Source organism: Bombus terrestris, chromosome 7 (genome assembly GCF_910591885.1).
Source record: "Bombus terrestris chromosome 7, iyBomTerr1.2, whole genome shotgun sequence".
Taxonomy (NCBI): domain Eukaryota; kingdom Metazoa; phylum Arthropoda; class Insecta; order Hymenoptera; family Apidae; genus Bombus; species Bombus terrestris.
In genome coordinates, this window is record NC_063275.1 from 11908422 (window position 1) to 11926659 (window position 18238).

General features: G+C 36.0%; 1 protein-coding gene across 1 annotated transcript; it reads right to left on the bottom strand.

The window, feature by feature from the left end:
• Nucleotides 1-805: 805 nt before the first annotated feature.
• On the bottom strand, nucleotides 806-16738 carry LOC100645125. Its single transcript, XM_003396682.4, has 6 exons — nucleotides 16469-16738; nucleotides 16053-16275; nucleotides 6055-6306; nucleotides 5402-5530; nucleotides 4503-4689; nucleotides 806-4170 (listed from the first exon to the last, which is right to left on the bottom strand). Exons 3-6 carry the CDS (start codon nucleotides 6267-6269, stop codon nucleotides 3223-3225), a joined length of 1479 nt encoding a protein of 492 aa, XP_003396730.2. The 5' UTR covers nucleotides 6270-6306; nucleotides 16053-16275; nucleotides 16469-16738; the 3' UTR covers nucleotides 806-3222.
• Nucleotides 16739-18238: the final 1500 nt, after the last annotated feature.

The following is an 18238-nucleotide window of genomic DNA, read 5'->3' on the forward strand; positions in this document are numbered from 1 at the left end:
AATTTAGGAAAAGGCAAACCACCAGTTCAGGAAGCGATGCCTTTGGATTGGTTGAAGGTGACGGATAACGTTAAGGAGACTCAGGATGCCGCAAATCCTGATGAACAGGTCGAAGTTGAAATTGCGACGAGAGAAAAGTAAAGAATAAGCGTATATAAAATAATACGAAGATCAAACAATTTAAAAAAATAGATCTTCAATTTATTGTACAAGTGTTTTAGGCTTTACAATTTTATTCCTTTATACTTAACTCTTGCCGGTCGAACTTCTGGTATAGCTCAACAATACACCTTCATCATTACAACCATAAAACTGGTATAGTAAGAGGAGCTGTAATAGAAATAATAATTAACGGAGCGTGCGTCGCCCGCTGTGCGAAAATAATTCCGACCAGAGGCATAATCATGAAACTCGAAACTCTCGCAACCGGAAAGTGTTAACATGTAACTCTTGATTTTCTGGACAGAATTCAGAGAATAAAAATTTAAGAAATACACGTGTTCCATTCCAATCTTTTGACCTTGATTTTCCCAGTATTAATTATATTTTTTATTATATAGAAACGATATTTCTAATTCTTGAGTTGCATTTTCTACCTCTGTCACTAAGTTACCAAAACAAGTTCGTAGTTTTTTTAATAATTGACGTTATATTCCACGTTATATTCAATGAGATTGGAAAGGGATTATTTATTCGGAACTTTCATAAAATGCTGCTTGATAAATAGCTTCCGTTGCATATTAAACACATCGATTAACCAACTTTCAAACGTATGAACTCAAGAATATTAAACAAAAGTCAAACGTCATTTATTCTGTAGTACTCTTTATTCAAGCCGCCTTACGTTACATACAGCAGTAAATAAAATCGCAATGTCGAAACTTGCGTACCTCGTGCGCATCGCGCGTGCGTTAAGTTAAAAATTACGCTATACTTACTCCTAATCGATAGACAGTCGCTTAGCAATTATCCCTCTATGTATTATCACTTTGTCATCTTAGTTTACGTATCACATTATATATGTATTATTAATATCATACAGTAGAACTCCATTTATTCGAACGAACTTTTAGATTTCCATCAATTTCTTTTACCAATTATATTCATCTATCTGAAGGAGAAATTCTAGATTTGTCCAACATGTTCACATAAATGTCATCCTACTGCTCTTAACGTCAAAATGAAGCTTAAAAACTCTCGAGCTCAGAACTTCGATTAACGAAGTCATCGCGCGTAATCTAACCTACGTTCCACGTCCGCTTCTTTGTCCGTTTCTTTGTCTCCTGAGATCAACGAAGACGAGATACGTGTACCTAATTCGAGTCGAGATTTATGAATGACACCAGTAAATGCACAATATGGACACCGACCGATCACGATCGATGAAAGGACGCGATCGAAGGTAATTGCTATCGAAGAATGCAAATTCTTATGAAAATTTATATTTTTATGAACGTAACCAATGTAGAAATTTGGTTTATGCACTACAATGCTTGCAAAAATTATATCTACACTAGCTTATTTTCCGACGAGGCATTTTTTTCTATAGGTTTTACGCTTCATTTGCATATTACCAAATTTTCGTAATTATACGAATGTACTATTAAATGATATGGAATTTGTTACATTTGGATCTAATCAACTAGTACGTATAAAACTGGTCTAATAAATACTTTTATAGTCGCTATCAACATCGTACCAAGTATTATACTATTTCGAATATTTATATATTTTTTATCCATATGTGTTTTTTGTTTATTTTGTATATTTTTGCACATTACGCGGATTCTGTTCAATTTTATATTTCGAAATTTCCTACACATACGTAAAAATTCGCAGCCTAGTAATTACCATTCGTATTCGCGGGATTCGAGATAAAATTCGAGAGAGAGGAAATATATTCACATGCCTTCCGCGGTGGAAACTGGCGCGATTTATCGGAACAAGGGATCGAGTTGAGACGTTTTTCCATGCATAGACAGGATTGGAGAATGGACGAAGAGAAGAAGAAAGGAGAGGAAAGAGGAAAATTGTGAGAAGGAGAAGAAAAAAGATAAAAGAACGTCGGTATCCACGAGTCTGGCTTTAACCCTACCGCTTTTTAATCGGTCAGCTCGTCTTCGTTGACAAATTTCGTTCCAAATTTCAAGCAGGATCGAGGACAACGGATTCCTCTGGCGAATATTTACCCTATTGCTTCCGTCACGGTGAAGCTTTCTCGAGGAGGTGACTTGAGCGATTTTTACGATCTACGATTTATTTTGTCATTTTTCCTCTTGATATCGCGTCGTTATTTGTAACATTCAACGCTTTGCTAATCGTACAGCGAAGTATAAGTACGTTCAACGATATGCTGCGGTTGTAAATTGTATGTATTAAAAATTATGTTACTGGTGACTAATTCTGCAACGATCGATAGCGGTTTCCTATTTCGCGTAAAATTGTTTAAAATGTCGTGTGGATAATCGAAATATTTTATCACGTTAGCAGAATATGTTATATCATATTAACGCAATTTTAAAACTTCACTATGTTATTGGACCTACTATAATTGCTACTACCGAAGGCATTATTTCTGGTTTTAATACGTCGTATTTGTATTATATTGTGTATACCGTATTGTTCCTGTGAAAGTTTGATATATAAGGTAAGAATATTCCAATATTGGTTTTCTGCATAAATTTCTTGTAAAAACCATGTTAGGCGATTAATTTACAGATTATTTACCGTAAAAATCCCAATTGGCAAAGCGTTAATCACCACGCGACCATTCGAGGTTTCGATAGAATAACGAAATGTAAAGCTGAATCTCTACAATTTTAATCGTTACACTTATCGAATTTATGATAGAAACTGCAGGTGCATCGAAGTCTCATTTCTCGTCTTCTTAAAGCAAAAAACCTTAACGTTTACGAAAATAAAAAGTAAAGGAAATTTTTGTCGGAATTCTGGCGAATTCAACTCGATATCGTTCAAAGTCGTTTCGTTTTGCGATTCCATGATCATTCGTAATTTCTTAATCCTTTATCGAAGAACCAGAGAACATTATTGCCGATTGATAACGTTAATATTGTTCGAAAAAATAAGTTCCCAGTTGACAGTTTGATCGTGCACAGTTCCTTAGTCTACTTGGAATTATCATAATCTCTTCTTACCTCTACGTTCTTCCCTCAATGTATCATTTTAACCTAGTCTTTCGATCGAAATGTGTTCTTATACGTACTACTGTCTTCTAAACGAGGACAATTCCATGCGATTTCGGTACTTCATTCTCGACGCTGTTTCTGGCGACACGGTTTTCTGCCATGTCGATTTCGAGCTATCGGTCTTACCATAAAAATCGTTATTTACAGATGCAACGTTAGATTCTTTGCTGTAACTTGGAATTGCTATATTCGAAACGTCTTCGCTAGTATCAATTCCGTCGTCGATAATATTTAAGCTTTTAAACTGCCTCTTTTGGCTTTTAGAAATAGCAAACTGGTTCGTCATTGAACGCAAATTTTCTCCATTATGCCTTAATTTTTGTACGATCTTTTGACCAGTAATTCCACGAGTTTCTGTTCCGTCGGTAATTCCCTGCGCCGAAGCTGATACCATTATCTCTCTCTTTCTTCTGAATGCTTCGAAAATCTTCTTCGCGATTGAAAAATCGTGAACAATTCCACTATTATCTCTGGTCGTCCGCGCGTCAGAGATCAATTCCTGGAATTTCTTGGAATTGTCATAATTCAAAATTTCATTAGCAGGTTCCTCCATCGTCTCGCGTTCGTATACTAACTTATCGTTCGGAATTGCCGGAATAGCTGGAGTTTCCGGAATTGCGTGTAGTCTTTGATCAGCAGCATTGACCTTCGAACGATCATGGAATTCTTTAGACAATAATTTCATTGAGTTTATTTTGTCATGGAATTGCAGGATTGGAGGATTGTCTACACTTGCAAAAGACAACGTTTGTGACGTGTTCTCGAGTGTTCTTCGTGGCTGAACGACCGATTCGGTGGAATTGACATTGCTGGGAATGAACGTGTTCGGTGATGACCCGTTTGTATGGCTTATATTGGCCGCAATTGCGATTGGTGTCGTTGCCTTCGTTGTGGCCGCGGTCATCAGCCCTTCCATACGATCCTGAATCGATTCCAAGAAAGCTTCTTTGAAAACGCGTTTTTCCTGAAAATGATAAATTTCACGATTAACGTGAGAAGAGAAGCAAGTATCGTAGGTAATAAAATCAAAGAAAATCAGAGAATATAATTAACATTTGCGGAATAAGGGAAAAGTAAACGGAATTTTTTCTAGGAAACTGAAGGAAAACGACGAAGGAAATATCAAGATTTTGCAAATGAGAAAAAGTTAAAGAAAATTTCAAAATCTTTTGAGAGAAGCTTGCAAGGAAAAATTCATTTAAAATTCTGCTGAAAAACATAGTGGTATCGTGGTAAACTTGTGTTACGAAATAGGGAAGAATATTACTTCATGAATAGCCACGCCTGATTACTTACGTTTCGTGTTTTAGACGAAACATGATTCCGCAACCGCGTCATCATGCTCAGCCATCGAGAATAATTGAATTTCGGAAACACGAACGGTGGCTTTGTCACTCCTTTGACTGTGAAGGGACGGAATTTCTGTACATCTACGATTCTGTCCAGGGAAATTCCCTCGCAGGAAGGCATTGAAAAGGGTATCCTGTTTAACGATTCGATAATTACGTCATTATAATGTAATTCTAACATATTAATTCCGTCAACACTGTTAGATGAATGTAACGTAGTATTATATATATGCGATACCTATATTATTATATATTTAACGATATTGATGGAATTCTAACATGACAAAGTTAATGGAATCTGAATTTTAATTGTTGTAAATTTAATTTTTAAATTTTAATTGTTGTATCTCTATAGCATTGAAAAGAATTATTTATGCACCTCGTGCATCCTTGAGTCACTTACGTTTTATAATACTATTAAATTATATAATAAATTTATAATATTATATTGTATATAATATATACGATGCACGAAATGCACACAATCTTTCCTGATTTTATAAAGATACAAAAACTAAAGTACAGATTCCATTAATATTATTAAACAAATAACGATGCGTGGTGTAGGAGTGCGTGAAATACGCACGCTTCTGTTCGATTCAATGAAAAAGATAAAAAACTAGAAATTGAAATTCATCGACATTTTTTAGCCAGATTTCAATAAATATTGTTAAATAAATGAATAGTATAAGCGATTCAATGACATGTAACGGGCAATTTTTTTTAATTCGATAGTAGTAGACGAGATTAAAGTCCAAAAGGGCGGAATAAAAATATTATTTCCTTCTGTTGCTGAATATCTTATCGATAAAAGAGTGGAAGTAGGAAAGTAGTAAGAAATTTTACCTAGGTGGTAAACAGCCCTCGATAGTATAAACTACGACGTCCATCGTGGATGGAATATCGGCGTTTCTTCTCGAGCGTTGCGTTGTATCTTTGTTGAAAGATGTCGGATCCTCAGTCGAGTTCAGCATCCTAAAAAATAAAGAGTAATTTTTAATATCGCTATATCTTAAGTTATCAAAGTTAAGAATGAACGATTAACAATAGGAAAAGGTTTTACAATTTTGAAATACTTGATAACAATACAAGCAGGCCTCCAACATGATACTGAAGATCAGATTACTTCTTGCATATTAATATTTACCGTTTATGACAGTGATTTGATATTTTGAGATTTATTTTCTCACGATACCTTTTTCTCAATATTATTTTAATTAATCTCTTTTAAATACATGTATATGCATATGTGCATTTTTCTGAACTTTTTATCTAATATTCTTTATTTATTTCCTCCTTTTATTTTCTTTGTTTAAGGAGAAAATTCCCATTTGGATAGAATCATGATCGATGCTTCGAAATTTATACAAACACCACTTTATGATCCTCCAGCGAGGCCACCCCAGCTAATGGTTTAATACTATTCCATCTATCAGTGTCAAAATCCTGATATTCCATTCAAAAATTAATATAAAAATTCTCATATCGAAATAACTCACCATTTGACATCGCAAGCTGGTAGATCGGGATCGACGAACAGGCATTCGTAGATTGTGGATGATGTGGATCGTGGCTCGAGGGTTAAAGCGCTGGGCAGACTGTTTTTCTTGGGGGAATTTCCGTTTGTGCCGCGTAGCGAAAGGGATTGACTCGTCGAGTGCATCAGGATGTGAAGCACAAAGACCGCCGCGAAATTGTTCCGCATTGTTCCCATTGTCCGTGAAAAAGTCTCCTCGCGTCTGCGGAAAGTTCTGCAACGTCGGTGATTACTCTTAATAACGTTAAGATATTGCTGCCAAGGAATTTTCGTCGTCCACCGTACGACCACCTTGTTAACTCTATTTGTCTGTGGTTTAGAAGATAAGAAGTCGTTTATCTTCCTATAAAACTTGAAAAATACGCAATCCTTTCTGTCTGCTTCTTTCAACTATTGTATTTTTTTTACTCTCATCGCTGTGTATCTTTATTTTATTACGCTATCGTTAGTCTGCAGATTTTTATGCAAATTCTCATCTTTGAGAATATAATAAAAAGAAAATAGAACCTCGATAAAAAATTGCGTAATCTATCTACGTATAATACTTAGTATACTTCATGTTTCTCGATATTACGTGCACTCTGTGCAATTTTGCAATTTTACATTTCCTGTAAATGCAGAAAAGTCTGCATGTCTCTCACGTATTATCGCAACAGTAAAATAAAGTTATACAATCAAATGTTAATATCATAAAGTAGCGCGCGGCTCGTAAGTAAATTCTTCGCTCAAAAATATCAATCACGCTGAAGTACAGCCAGTCTCTCTGAGTAAAGAAAACACGCGACGAGATTAAAGGGTATACACTTCGCAGCCGTTTGAATCATGGCTGTGGATAACGACAACTACTTGATAATCTTTTCGAGATCAAGGAGGCCCGAAGATTCGAAAGGACCTCGTTACGAAGAGATTGCGAACCCGTGAAAATTCCCTCATAAATCGTAACACCGAGGGGAAGGACGACGAAGCACAGGGTCAAACGCGAACCAACAAATTCTAAGAAATCGCCGGATATCGCGCAACTTCCACTAGAAATATTGCAGAACGTCTACCGAGCATTCAGCCATCTCTGTAGAGGAAAACAGACCAAGAAGCTACAATATTCTCGATAAAGTGACTCGTAAATAATTTTCATAATTCGGAAGAGAAGACTGCAGCTTGACTCTTACTACTAAATAATGTTAATAAATTTTCTTGTACTTATAGAGAGTTGCGAATCATAGTAATACAAATTAGTCCTACTGTTTCACGTGAAATTGTATTCTGTTTGTTATCATAAACAATCCATTACATTCTCTCGAGTCGTGAAAATGCGTCGCGACAAAGGACGAAGTCGTAACTTAATTAATTATGAATCTAAAGGTAACCGGTACTTTGAGGAATTAAAGTACGCGATTAAATCCAAATCTTTAGTTACTTTGTCATACTGCGCAAAAGGAAGAAAAAATGTCCTCTCTCCTCTCCTCTAAAAATGTTCATTTCGAAGATATATGGTGCTGTCTAAAAAACCACGTTTGTAACTGAGAAACTACAGGACATAAAAATATCAAAACGCATCCATACGTCCAACCCTCTGCAATACAATAAATTTCATTTGAAATATTTCTTCGTGAAATCGATAGATATCAAGTTATTTCGGATGATCATTCATTCTAGCTGACTAACTGCGTATCATTGTCAGAGATAATATTTTCCAACGAATAAGTTACATCAATTACGTTACATTTCGCGTAATCGTAATTATTCTCGTCTTATATTCAGCACGAGTCCGATGAAATTTTACGATACCCATCGGCGATACTTAACGCGCATACGCAAAGCTGTTGAACAACAATTTTCGGGGTCGAGGGCGGTTTGTCTTTCTCAATGTGACGCCGCCAACCGATTGAATTTAACCCGTTCAATATTTCAAGGGGGTCAACATTACTCGCCGATGGAAACGGTTTGCCTCGGCACCCATTTTCCTACGATCTATCTGCGCTGTACCACTTTGACCAGCGATAACAGCCGAATTATCATTGTTAACCAGCTAATAGCGGGTCTGGTGTTGTTGCATTAGCGTATCGTCTAGCCCGCATTTATTCAAGCGCTCGTTTCGTCGACCGCGATCTCTCACGCCTGTTTAATTGTCGGAATTAATAAAGCATCGAGGCCACTGCGTTTCTATCGGTTATACGCGATAAATAATCGGAACGTTCGCGCGGTTAAAAATCGACAGAACGGATATGACGCGAAACTAATTGACGTTGATCGCCCACTTCTTCCCTATCGTTAAACTATTCCTTCGCTATTTGGAACGATCTAACGCGATTGTAATGTTTCAAGAATTTCCGCACGACGATGGAATTTATTGCTGTTACTTGTTGGTGCCTCATCGTTTAAAGTCGCATTTCCTCATATATTATTAATAGACTTGGATATTTATGTATTTATGGAAACCTGTAAAAATGCAAACATGATACACGATATTCTAAAGTATAAAATATTGAAAGAGTTTATAGAGGTATAATTTGCACGAATATCTCATCTTGACATTAAAGACTACTTTTTATTAAATAACGCACACGTATGTTCTCAATTTTTGCTCTAAGCTCTTAGTAGACTGAGTCTGCTGGAAAAGTGTTATTTCAGATAATCATTGTATTTTTTTTAGATTGCAATTGATTTTAAGACTGTAGAAGTTGCAGTTGCAGTTTATCTATTGAATATATGACAAATTAAAAATCATAGTGATGTAACTTCTTTTAATAAATCATTCCTTTAGTTTCGAGACTGACCAAGTAACAATTTAATTAATTCTATCTCGCAATGCATTTTCATGACTTGAACAAGTATGATGAATTTTCTTTTTTTTTTTTTTTTAAGTAAATGCAGAACGATATTCTATGAAAACTGGCGATACACTTCTAGAAAAGGCATCGATATGTTTCATGAATAGATATCCTATTCATTATCGTAATTTACATCCACCTCGTGATTATATGAAACGACGGATAACCGCATAGGTAACCATAAAACCATAGAAGCGTAACGAATGACAAGATTTATATTCGCTTTATAATCCGTTATATTGACTTTATAATCCTGTGTTACTCTATTTAAATGCATATTAGTGCATATACAGGGTGTCGATAAAATTCTCTATTTAATGCCTTAGGCTCAAATATACTCTTTATTCTTCAATTTGTATTTACTTCCCTCCGACTATAAATACGTTTACTTGTATTATGTATACTTTCTGTACTGCAATTTCAAATTTGTTAATCACTGTTCAAATAATTTGTCGTATTAATTATCAAACATCATTAAATTAAATTTTAATTATCAAATTATCCATAGACTATGGATTTTTATGCATTTATAAAAAAAATTGAAAGTGAAAATTTACACAAATTGCACGTAATACGAAAAAATATATAAAATGTGTCCAAAGAGTAGAGTTCTCTTAACGCTTGGTAGGAAAAATAATTTCCCACGGAGTTTATACTTTTTTAATTGTACTTTGAAAAACAGGAATTTGCATGAAAACTTCTGATCATCGATGGCATCTTCACAATTTTTCCAGGTTCCTTCTGCTTCGAGCAAAAAGCAGAAGCGACGCGAACTTCGTTACGGCGGGTTCTCTCGACACGAACTCGAGCGTAGCAATCGAAAACCGGGATTGTTCCGCTCAGTTTGCTGGTAAACGGAATCATTATGTCATCTACGACTGGTTAGCGTGATAACGACACCATCAGCATGTTCCTTCGTTCACGTGTCGACCTCTCCCTTCTCACGTGTAAATGATTTTCATGACCGTACCGGTTAATAGGATTCGTCGATGTCGGTCAACGATTTCCGCCACGTGAAAATCGTGTCTTTCCACGCCATAAATCGTTCTGCGTTTCTCCTCGCTGATCCTCGAGGGAACACAGAATCGTTCTGTGAAACGTAGAAGCCGCGAACCGAACCGAATGATCGATATGTTTCTGTTAAAGATCGTCTAGTTGCTTTCGCGAAATTCATCGTGTAGAGAGCACACGGAACAAGAATCGAATAATTCTTCTGGATCTCCGATCTACGCTCTCGTTTGCTCGAATCGTTGCTCGTTATCGCTTGATTAACGCTCATAACTACGAAGTTGTGTGAAAGCAATGAAAATAAATAAATAGTTCAAGGCAAGATTTTTATCCATATATCATGTAAAGAATCGTTCAAAATCTGCGAAATGCACCCTTGTAAATCTATGAAATTACCATGAAAAGCACATGTTGCTCGTCTTGATCATTCTGCTAGTTCTAGCGTTAGAGCATCATTAGGTTAAAGCGTTAAGTTTATAACAAATCCTCAGATCGTTTTCTACTCTCGAAGGAAAGAATACTACAGGAATGATGAAAATTTGCCGCAGACAAGAAATATATTGTTGCAATGAAACTATTCGTTAAGTATGTATCTATATTAAATATATATTAAGTATATATCTATATTTCTCTATTTTTCCAAGGAAGAGTTCTTTAATTAAAAGTGAACAGAGTAGAAGATAGGAAGAGTCGATGCTTCTAGTTTTTAATAAAACGCGTTCGTAGAAACGGCTGTGTTCTATGGACGCCGCAACATCACGTAGAATTAATTCTCCAGTTGGCTAGATTCATCTATGAGCCTGCCTACGAGCCTGTCTATCTCTTGATCGACTATGCGAACGATTATTTGCGAGCGAGTCAAAGATCAAAGCCAGAAGCGATTAACAGCTGGGATTCTTCGACCACGACCCATGCTCTCGTGAAATTCGAACGATTTACAAATCTCTGTTCTCTTCCTTCCCCTCTCTGTCTTTCTTCCTCTTTTCCTTTCTTCTATGTTACTCTTGTGTTATAAACTATGAACTATAAACCGATGGATCTAACTGGATTACGAACTATGAAACGAAACGATAGGAGATCAAACTACGAGGTCGCCAACGAATTACAAAAATCGGAGAACGCGAGAACGACCTGCCTTTGTATCTGACGGGGATATTCCTCGAATAACAAGATCGTGTTTACGCGCGATCCGCGCGCGACGAACTCAAGGAGGAAGCGTCGTCGCGACCATGATAAAAAGGAGACTCGTATTTTAAAATAGGAGTACACGAGTTTAGATACTTGTTGTATACGGCTGGTCGTTATCGACGCTCACAGAAACACGGAGTGGCAGCATGAATCGTGGCGGCACCGATCGTTGATCCACGAATCCCACACTTCGCGAGCCAATAATACAAATTTAGAATTAGACGTACATAGATCTCAACGAATTTCTTGGTAATTTTATCGATGGCATACTTGTAGGCGGTGTCGATAGCCGACTATTTCAGGCTTCGAACGTACGTTGTACAATTTCATCTAGTCTATCGCAATGCATATTTGAAGAAGGAAATACGAATAAAAAGCGAGATTAGAACGAGTGGTAATCTTAAAGAGAGACGCGATCACACATTTTGACATACTTATTGATAGCATAAGGGCGTCGATGAACGTTCTACGTTTCACAATACGACCCCGTGTATCGTAATATATTTTTCAAAATTTATAACAAATCAACTCATGGAACAGAGTAATTTGTTCGTTTCCCAGATGAACATTAATCTTCTACTTGTGCAATGAAACCGAGACAGAAAACGAAGATTATCGGTTTCTTATACAGATTAATTCTATCCTTCTTTCCAACCAACCAACAATAGCGATTCCAAACGTTTGATCTGTAGTGTATCTCCATTAAGAGAGCAAATAGCTCGCATCAAACGATTCATCGAATCGTGTCAACGGTTCTCTTTATCCATTCTCTTCAACCAGAGAACAATACTATATTACGCGGTGGCTGGTATTTCCCTTTAAATCGAAATCCCTCGGATCTCGTCAGATGTTTAGTCAGACTGTTTGCAAGGAATCGTCATCGTTTAATCGCGTCCATTCTACACATCGTCTACGATGGTATGTCAAACTTGTTGTGTACGCCAACGTGCACCTGATTTCGAAGCATTTAGTACCACGTTGCATTCCTCTGTGCCTAGCCTCCGTGCGACAGATTGCCGCACGTCACCTTACATCATTGCCACCGTGTTCGTCGTAATAATGCCATTACACTACGATACCAGCCGTCCTCGGTTAGACGATCGATTATTCTAATTGCGTTAATAACCATGGACAACCGTTTATTGGCAGACATGGCCAATGCTAGCCGGAAACAGCCGTCTATTGCTGCGAATCCGTGTGATTTCGGATCCGATCCTCTTGTGATTAATCGTTTTCAGGGTATCGGAGGATACCATTCGGAGGTAACGTTCGATGAGAGGATACTGATCGATTGCTCGCATTCTTTCGTTTTTGATTTTTCTTTCTTTTTATCTCTTGTGGTTTTACGGTCAAGTTTAGTTATTGAGTCTAACGACGCGAGCAACTTTTTTGTTGTTTTTAATTTAAGAGCAGAGAGAAGACGTATCATGGGAACAGGTTTACGGTGGATTTTATCGCGGGTTCGATTCTACGAGTAAAGTTTATCGGTAATCTTAGATTTAAGAGGAGAAAAAGAAACTGCCACGGATATAGGTCTATGGTTAATTTTATTTTGGGTTTAATGTAGCGAGTAACTTTTTAGGAGCTTTTGTGCAATAAAAGAGAAAGAGGGAAGATAGTAAAGAAATAGAAATAGAAGAATAGTTTGTTAACTATCCAAGGAAATGATTGCAATTGAAGAAAATGTTTGAGAGAATAAGATGGGTGGTTTGAAATAGAATACGCTATCTTTGTAAGTAGAACGATAAACAGAGTTGCACAATTTTTTTAGCTTTCGACTAATCAGATGATTAGTTATCCTGTATAAAAAAGAACTATTAAAGTAGAAGAACGATTGAAATAAACAACTTTTTTCTGATAGGAACAAAATTTTAAGATAAGCGGTAAAATAATTACGTATAAAAATCACTTAAAAAATCTCTCTAGTATCATTGCATCGACATTAAAGTATTATAGTATCGTTACTCTTAGTAGTATCAAGTACTAAATAATAGACGCACAGAAAATTCCACCTTTTGCGAATAAACTGAAGCATTTTCCCCCAAAATCGTGAGTCATCGAGAAAGATCTAATTTGTCGTTTTATCGCGGTAGGTCGGTTTCTCGTTGTGCGGTTGCATGCCTCGCTAATTGTTTATACTCGAATGGTCGTCCGATATAAATTGCATCGCGTCGAGACGTATTTTTAATGGTTCGTGGGCGCGCGTATAAATAGTATACCGTGCCGATAACCCGTTCTTTCTTTCTCTATCTCACTCTCTTCCTCTCGTTCCTCAACTTGCCACGATCGAACGTTTCTGCTCGCGTTCTGATCGCACTGTCGTGACCCTAGTATTTACTACTCTCTCGTTGCTACTATTGCGTTTACTACAGATCTTGTTGCTATTACCGGGTTACTTCTTAAGCCGCCAGCAAACCAATTTTTCTTCCAACCACGAACGTACTAATAAAATAATACAAGTTACGACACTCTTACGTTTGGAGAAAGTAAGAAGCTGAGCATAATTTGAAAAGTAACGATAGATAATGTTACAGATTATAGTACATTGTAATTGCAATTTGAAAAAAATCGGTCGAGTTTCATTGTTTTCGTTGAAACTTACACGGGCTGCAATATCCTTAATTTCTCTTAAAAGAGCGCGGTAAATATAATTTAAAAAATGGAATATTTAGATCTTTGTTTCAGCAATAAACCTAATAATATCACAACACGACCTATAAAACACTCTTTTCTAGTTTTTTTTTGTTACGGAAGTAATATTTGACGAAGAATATTTTTGTAAGTTTTGTTGTAAAGGCTATGTTACATATTCATATTGGTGCTGATTATGAAGAGTATTTAATCAATTAGCTGTTGAGATCTCTTTGAAAAATGTGTAGCTAAAATGTGTGGCAAAAGCCAAGCAATGACGAGTATGCACGGAGTATGCCTGGCTGTTATAATGTAAAATTAAGCTGTAACGAAATGACTGTTTTATTTTTTCATTTTATTATTCACAGGGCTCGTCATAACGCAAAATATTGCAATTTCTTCATAAAGAGTATACTCGTTAAAAACAGAGCTAACTGGTCAGAGAAGGCTATTTGCATTCTACATAGAGTGCAACTTTTTATTCTTTCATAGTTAAAGGAATGATATTTTATATGACAGGTAAGGAAATATCTTATAATATTTATACCGGCGAAGTAATTGGCAAGTAATGTCAGAGCAATGAACATTGAGTTACACAGAATGCTACTTAGGTTTAAAGATTTCATCGTCACTTTCTAATTACAATATTCTTCCAATCCCAAGCCTCGTACCATTTCCGTAAAGAAATTTCCTTCGCCGTCTTCGTGTCCAAAATCGACCTCATAAATATCTCCACATATTTTGAACACACTATACACATCCTTTAACAATACTATCAAACCATCAAAGAAAATAATCTGTAGAATGAAATTTTTTGTACTACCAAGTAATGCACGAATCTTTCATGATCTACATTAATCGATCCAAGACCTCGTCGTTATTACACAACGAATCGTCGACCTAGTTCTTAACTGTTCTAAATGCATTTTTTAAAAACGTAGAATTAACCAACCCACATATGTCTCGTTGTTACAAAGATTACAAATTCTCGATAATAGAATGAAAATTCTACTTGGGAAACATGAGATAATCAGCAAGTATCCTTCATAGAGTCCTAACTTCACGCAATGCTATTAAACCTTTAAACTCAAACTTTAAACTCAGTTCTCTCGATTTACAAACTAGTGAAAGTGGAATAGTTAAAAACTAGAGCAACGAAATGTTACACGCGTAAGACTCCTTCTTCTAATTGGAATCAATTGGAATATATTATCGATTGCTCCAAGAGCAAAACGCCGGCTACATAGCACGATATCTGAGAATCTCAGCGAAGGTTCTTAGTCGTCTCGTAAAGGAATATTCTATCGCCGTGAAAACAACTCGCTACTACGTCTAATGTCTTTCTATTTCTTTCCGCTAATACTGATATCAAATGGAATACGAAAGAGGCGGCGACGACAGAGCGAAACAGAGAATAAATTGCTAGCTGATTGAACGCGAAAGCCGAGGCAAGCGTTGAAAGAAATTTTCAAATTGCCACTGGTCTCACGCTGAATGAAAAGTAAATTGGATCAGCGTTCCTCCGAGGGCCGCGGCGGCCGTTACTTAATAGAAATGCAGCATGGAGGAGGTTAAGGAATACCAACTTTTCCACAAGTTCTTATCGAGCACATTTTTAATCGGGCCTCGTGTACGGCATTCTATGCCGAGCTTGTCAGTTTGGGGTCAGAAAAATATTCCCAGCGTCTCGGTAAGGTTACCGAGCGTCGCGGGCGGATTTTTCTTTCTTCCCTTACGCTACTTTCAGTCCCCTGAGTCGCCGCCGCTTTCTCCGTCATTTCTTCCCGTGATTTGCATTTTCTATATGTACCAGTGTGTTTGCAAATTCTTACCATTTTAATGGATTTTTGTTGACATGATCTTAATTTTTTTTTTTTTTTTTTTTTTTTGGCAAATGACGTTTTTGATAAAATGGTATTAGAGTTATTTCTGGAAATATTGGGGAGTGAAATAGAAAACCTTTTTAGCGTTTTCTGTAGAAATAGAAATGATGTTAGAAATATTCCTTGAAAAACCGCAGAGTGAAATAATACATTTTCTTGGTTTCCTCCATTTTTTTTTTTTTTTTTTTTTTTTTTTAACAATAGAAATAATAGAAATGGAAATAATATTAAAAATATGCTTTGAAAAATTGTATGTAAAAAGCGATATTAAAATGTTTTTTGGATGGAATACAAAATGTCGGATGATTCAAATCAGTCAGCCAGATCGCAATTTCAATAGCCAAAACAATAGGTAAAACCTCGCAAACCCAACTTTCATAGTTTTAATTGTAAATCAATGGAATTACACAAAGTTTTCTTACCCGAAAGTCGCTCAAGCAGAGAAGAACCCTCCAGAATAAGTCTCGCAATTAATTAACTCACTACACATCGACGTTCTTCCGCGTCTCGCGTACGTGTCGATGTCCACGTTCGAAACAGAAACGATCACTACCCGATCACTCAACAGTTCCACGAAAACACGGTATCTCGACGTTCGTACGATCACGACACGTATAACTCCAAATAATACTAGCTTATGGTAAGCTTGAAGCAATTGAATGATAACCAAGAGCAGAAGCAGAATTTGATATTTTCAATGGTTTTTAATATCAAATTCAAGAAAAAGTGATATTAAATATTAAATATAAAATTTAATATTAAATACAACAGGGATTAATATTAAATATTAGATATTATAAATTTAATATTAAATAGAAGAAAAATTAATATTAAATACAAGGAACTGATTACTACGATGATCCCAAATTAGACGAATTTGACGGAATACTCGAAGGATAAGTTTGATATTAGATTATTTAATATTAAATACAAGGAATAAATATGGTTATCACGATTCTGAGTGGGCGAGCAACTAATTATAGGGAACGTAGGGAGTGGAAGGATAGGAAAAACACGTTGCAGGAATCGAAGAGATTCGAGAGAAAACGTCGAACGTCCACGCTGACGTCGAGCGTACTACTACGCGGTTCCACTCACGATATGCCAGTCGAAAGAGATTAGAACAGCTGGTTCCAGGTCCCTACCACGAGTTTCCCCTAACTGCATCATGTCATTCGCGATTCCATCGAAAATGGTGAATCATTGTGATCTTCTCATTCGATCGGTCGGACCGATCGCCCTATCGATGGAGAGGATAATTTTCTCTGAGCTTAAAAGCAATTTACTCCTCTTCCCTGTTGGGAGATCCTATTTTCGTGAGAGACTGTGAATACAGATTTTTACTTTTCTTGTAAGACCAGGGGATTCCAAAGTTTATTTGTAAATTATTAAATTTACTAATTCGAAGATCGTACATCGTGATAGGAATATTGCTGATCGTTTCAGAATTTTGTCAGATTTTTTTAAAAGCTGAAATAGTAGAAAAAAGGGTGGGGTTTGGTCTAGATTATTAATCTTAATTTTGAATCTGTATTTTCATGAGAAATTAATAATTAATATGTAGATATATGATAATACGATGATACAAAGTATGTATTATTTTTCATGATTATCAAAGCTGTGTATTGTGGAGTATTAAAACACGATAAAATTGATTTCGACGTATTAATCGACGTATATGCATTTTAATTATTACGTTATTTATTACTTTATTAATTAAGTACGTTATTCGATGTGCACGAATACAGCAAGCTTGTTATTACTACAAAAAGGTGCAAAATTATATATTTCATACGAGAAGTATCAATTTTCTAACTTTTCGATGTTAATTAAGTATTTTTTATTTCCCTTGATTATCGATTTATCATTTCTCTTATACAATTACTTCTCAACGGAGAAAGTCGTAGAAAGTGATTCGGCTTGTTACAATTATTTCTGAATAAACGCGATGAAAATTAATATCTAAATCGGTAAATCCGTAAGAGTATAAGTTTCGATTATAATTAATAATTTTTATCGATAATATGTAACACGATAAATCAATAATGTTTCGGTCATAAACCGAATGCTTGTCGTCGTAATGTCAGTGAAATTAAAAATCCTCCGTTAACGTAATCGTTTGTATATTAATTTCTTTAATAGTTACTCAGACTCGCAGTTATAAATACGCTGAACATATAAAAATTCGATAAACACACGTAGTAAGGAAATTGCAGACGGTTTCAGCGTACAGTAAAAGCCAATGAAACGAAACTTTCGTGTCGACACGATGACGACAAATTTCTGCAATATCGTATCGAAATATTAATAAACAGAAAATAAAAAAGAAAAAAAACGAGAGTAACAGCGAAAAAATGCGCACACGAGCTGCTTTCTATCGTACTGATGACCTAGAGGTCGATCCAGTCGACCACCATTGATTTTATCTGAGGTCAAGAGACAGTATGAGTGTTCTACCGTAATACTTCTACGTAATCGAAGATCGTCGTTTTTTCAGATAAATAATACACGAGCCAACAACAATCACGTTCAATAGGCAAATAGAATCAAAACGAACGTGTCTCTTTAACTTGAAATTAAACGTTGTTCCTACATGAAGAATTTGCAT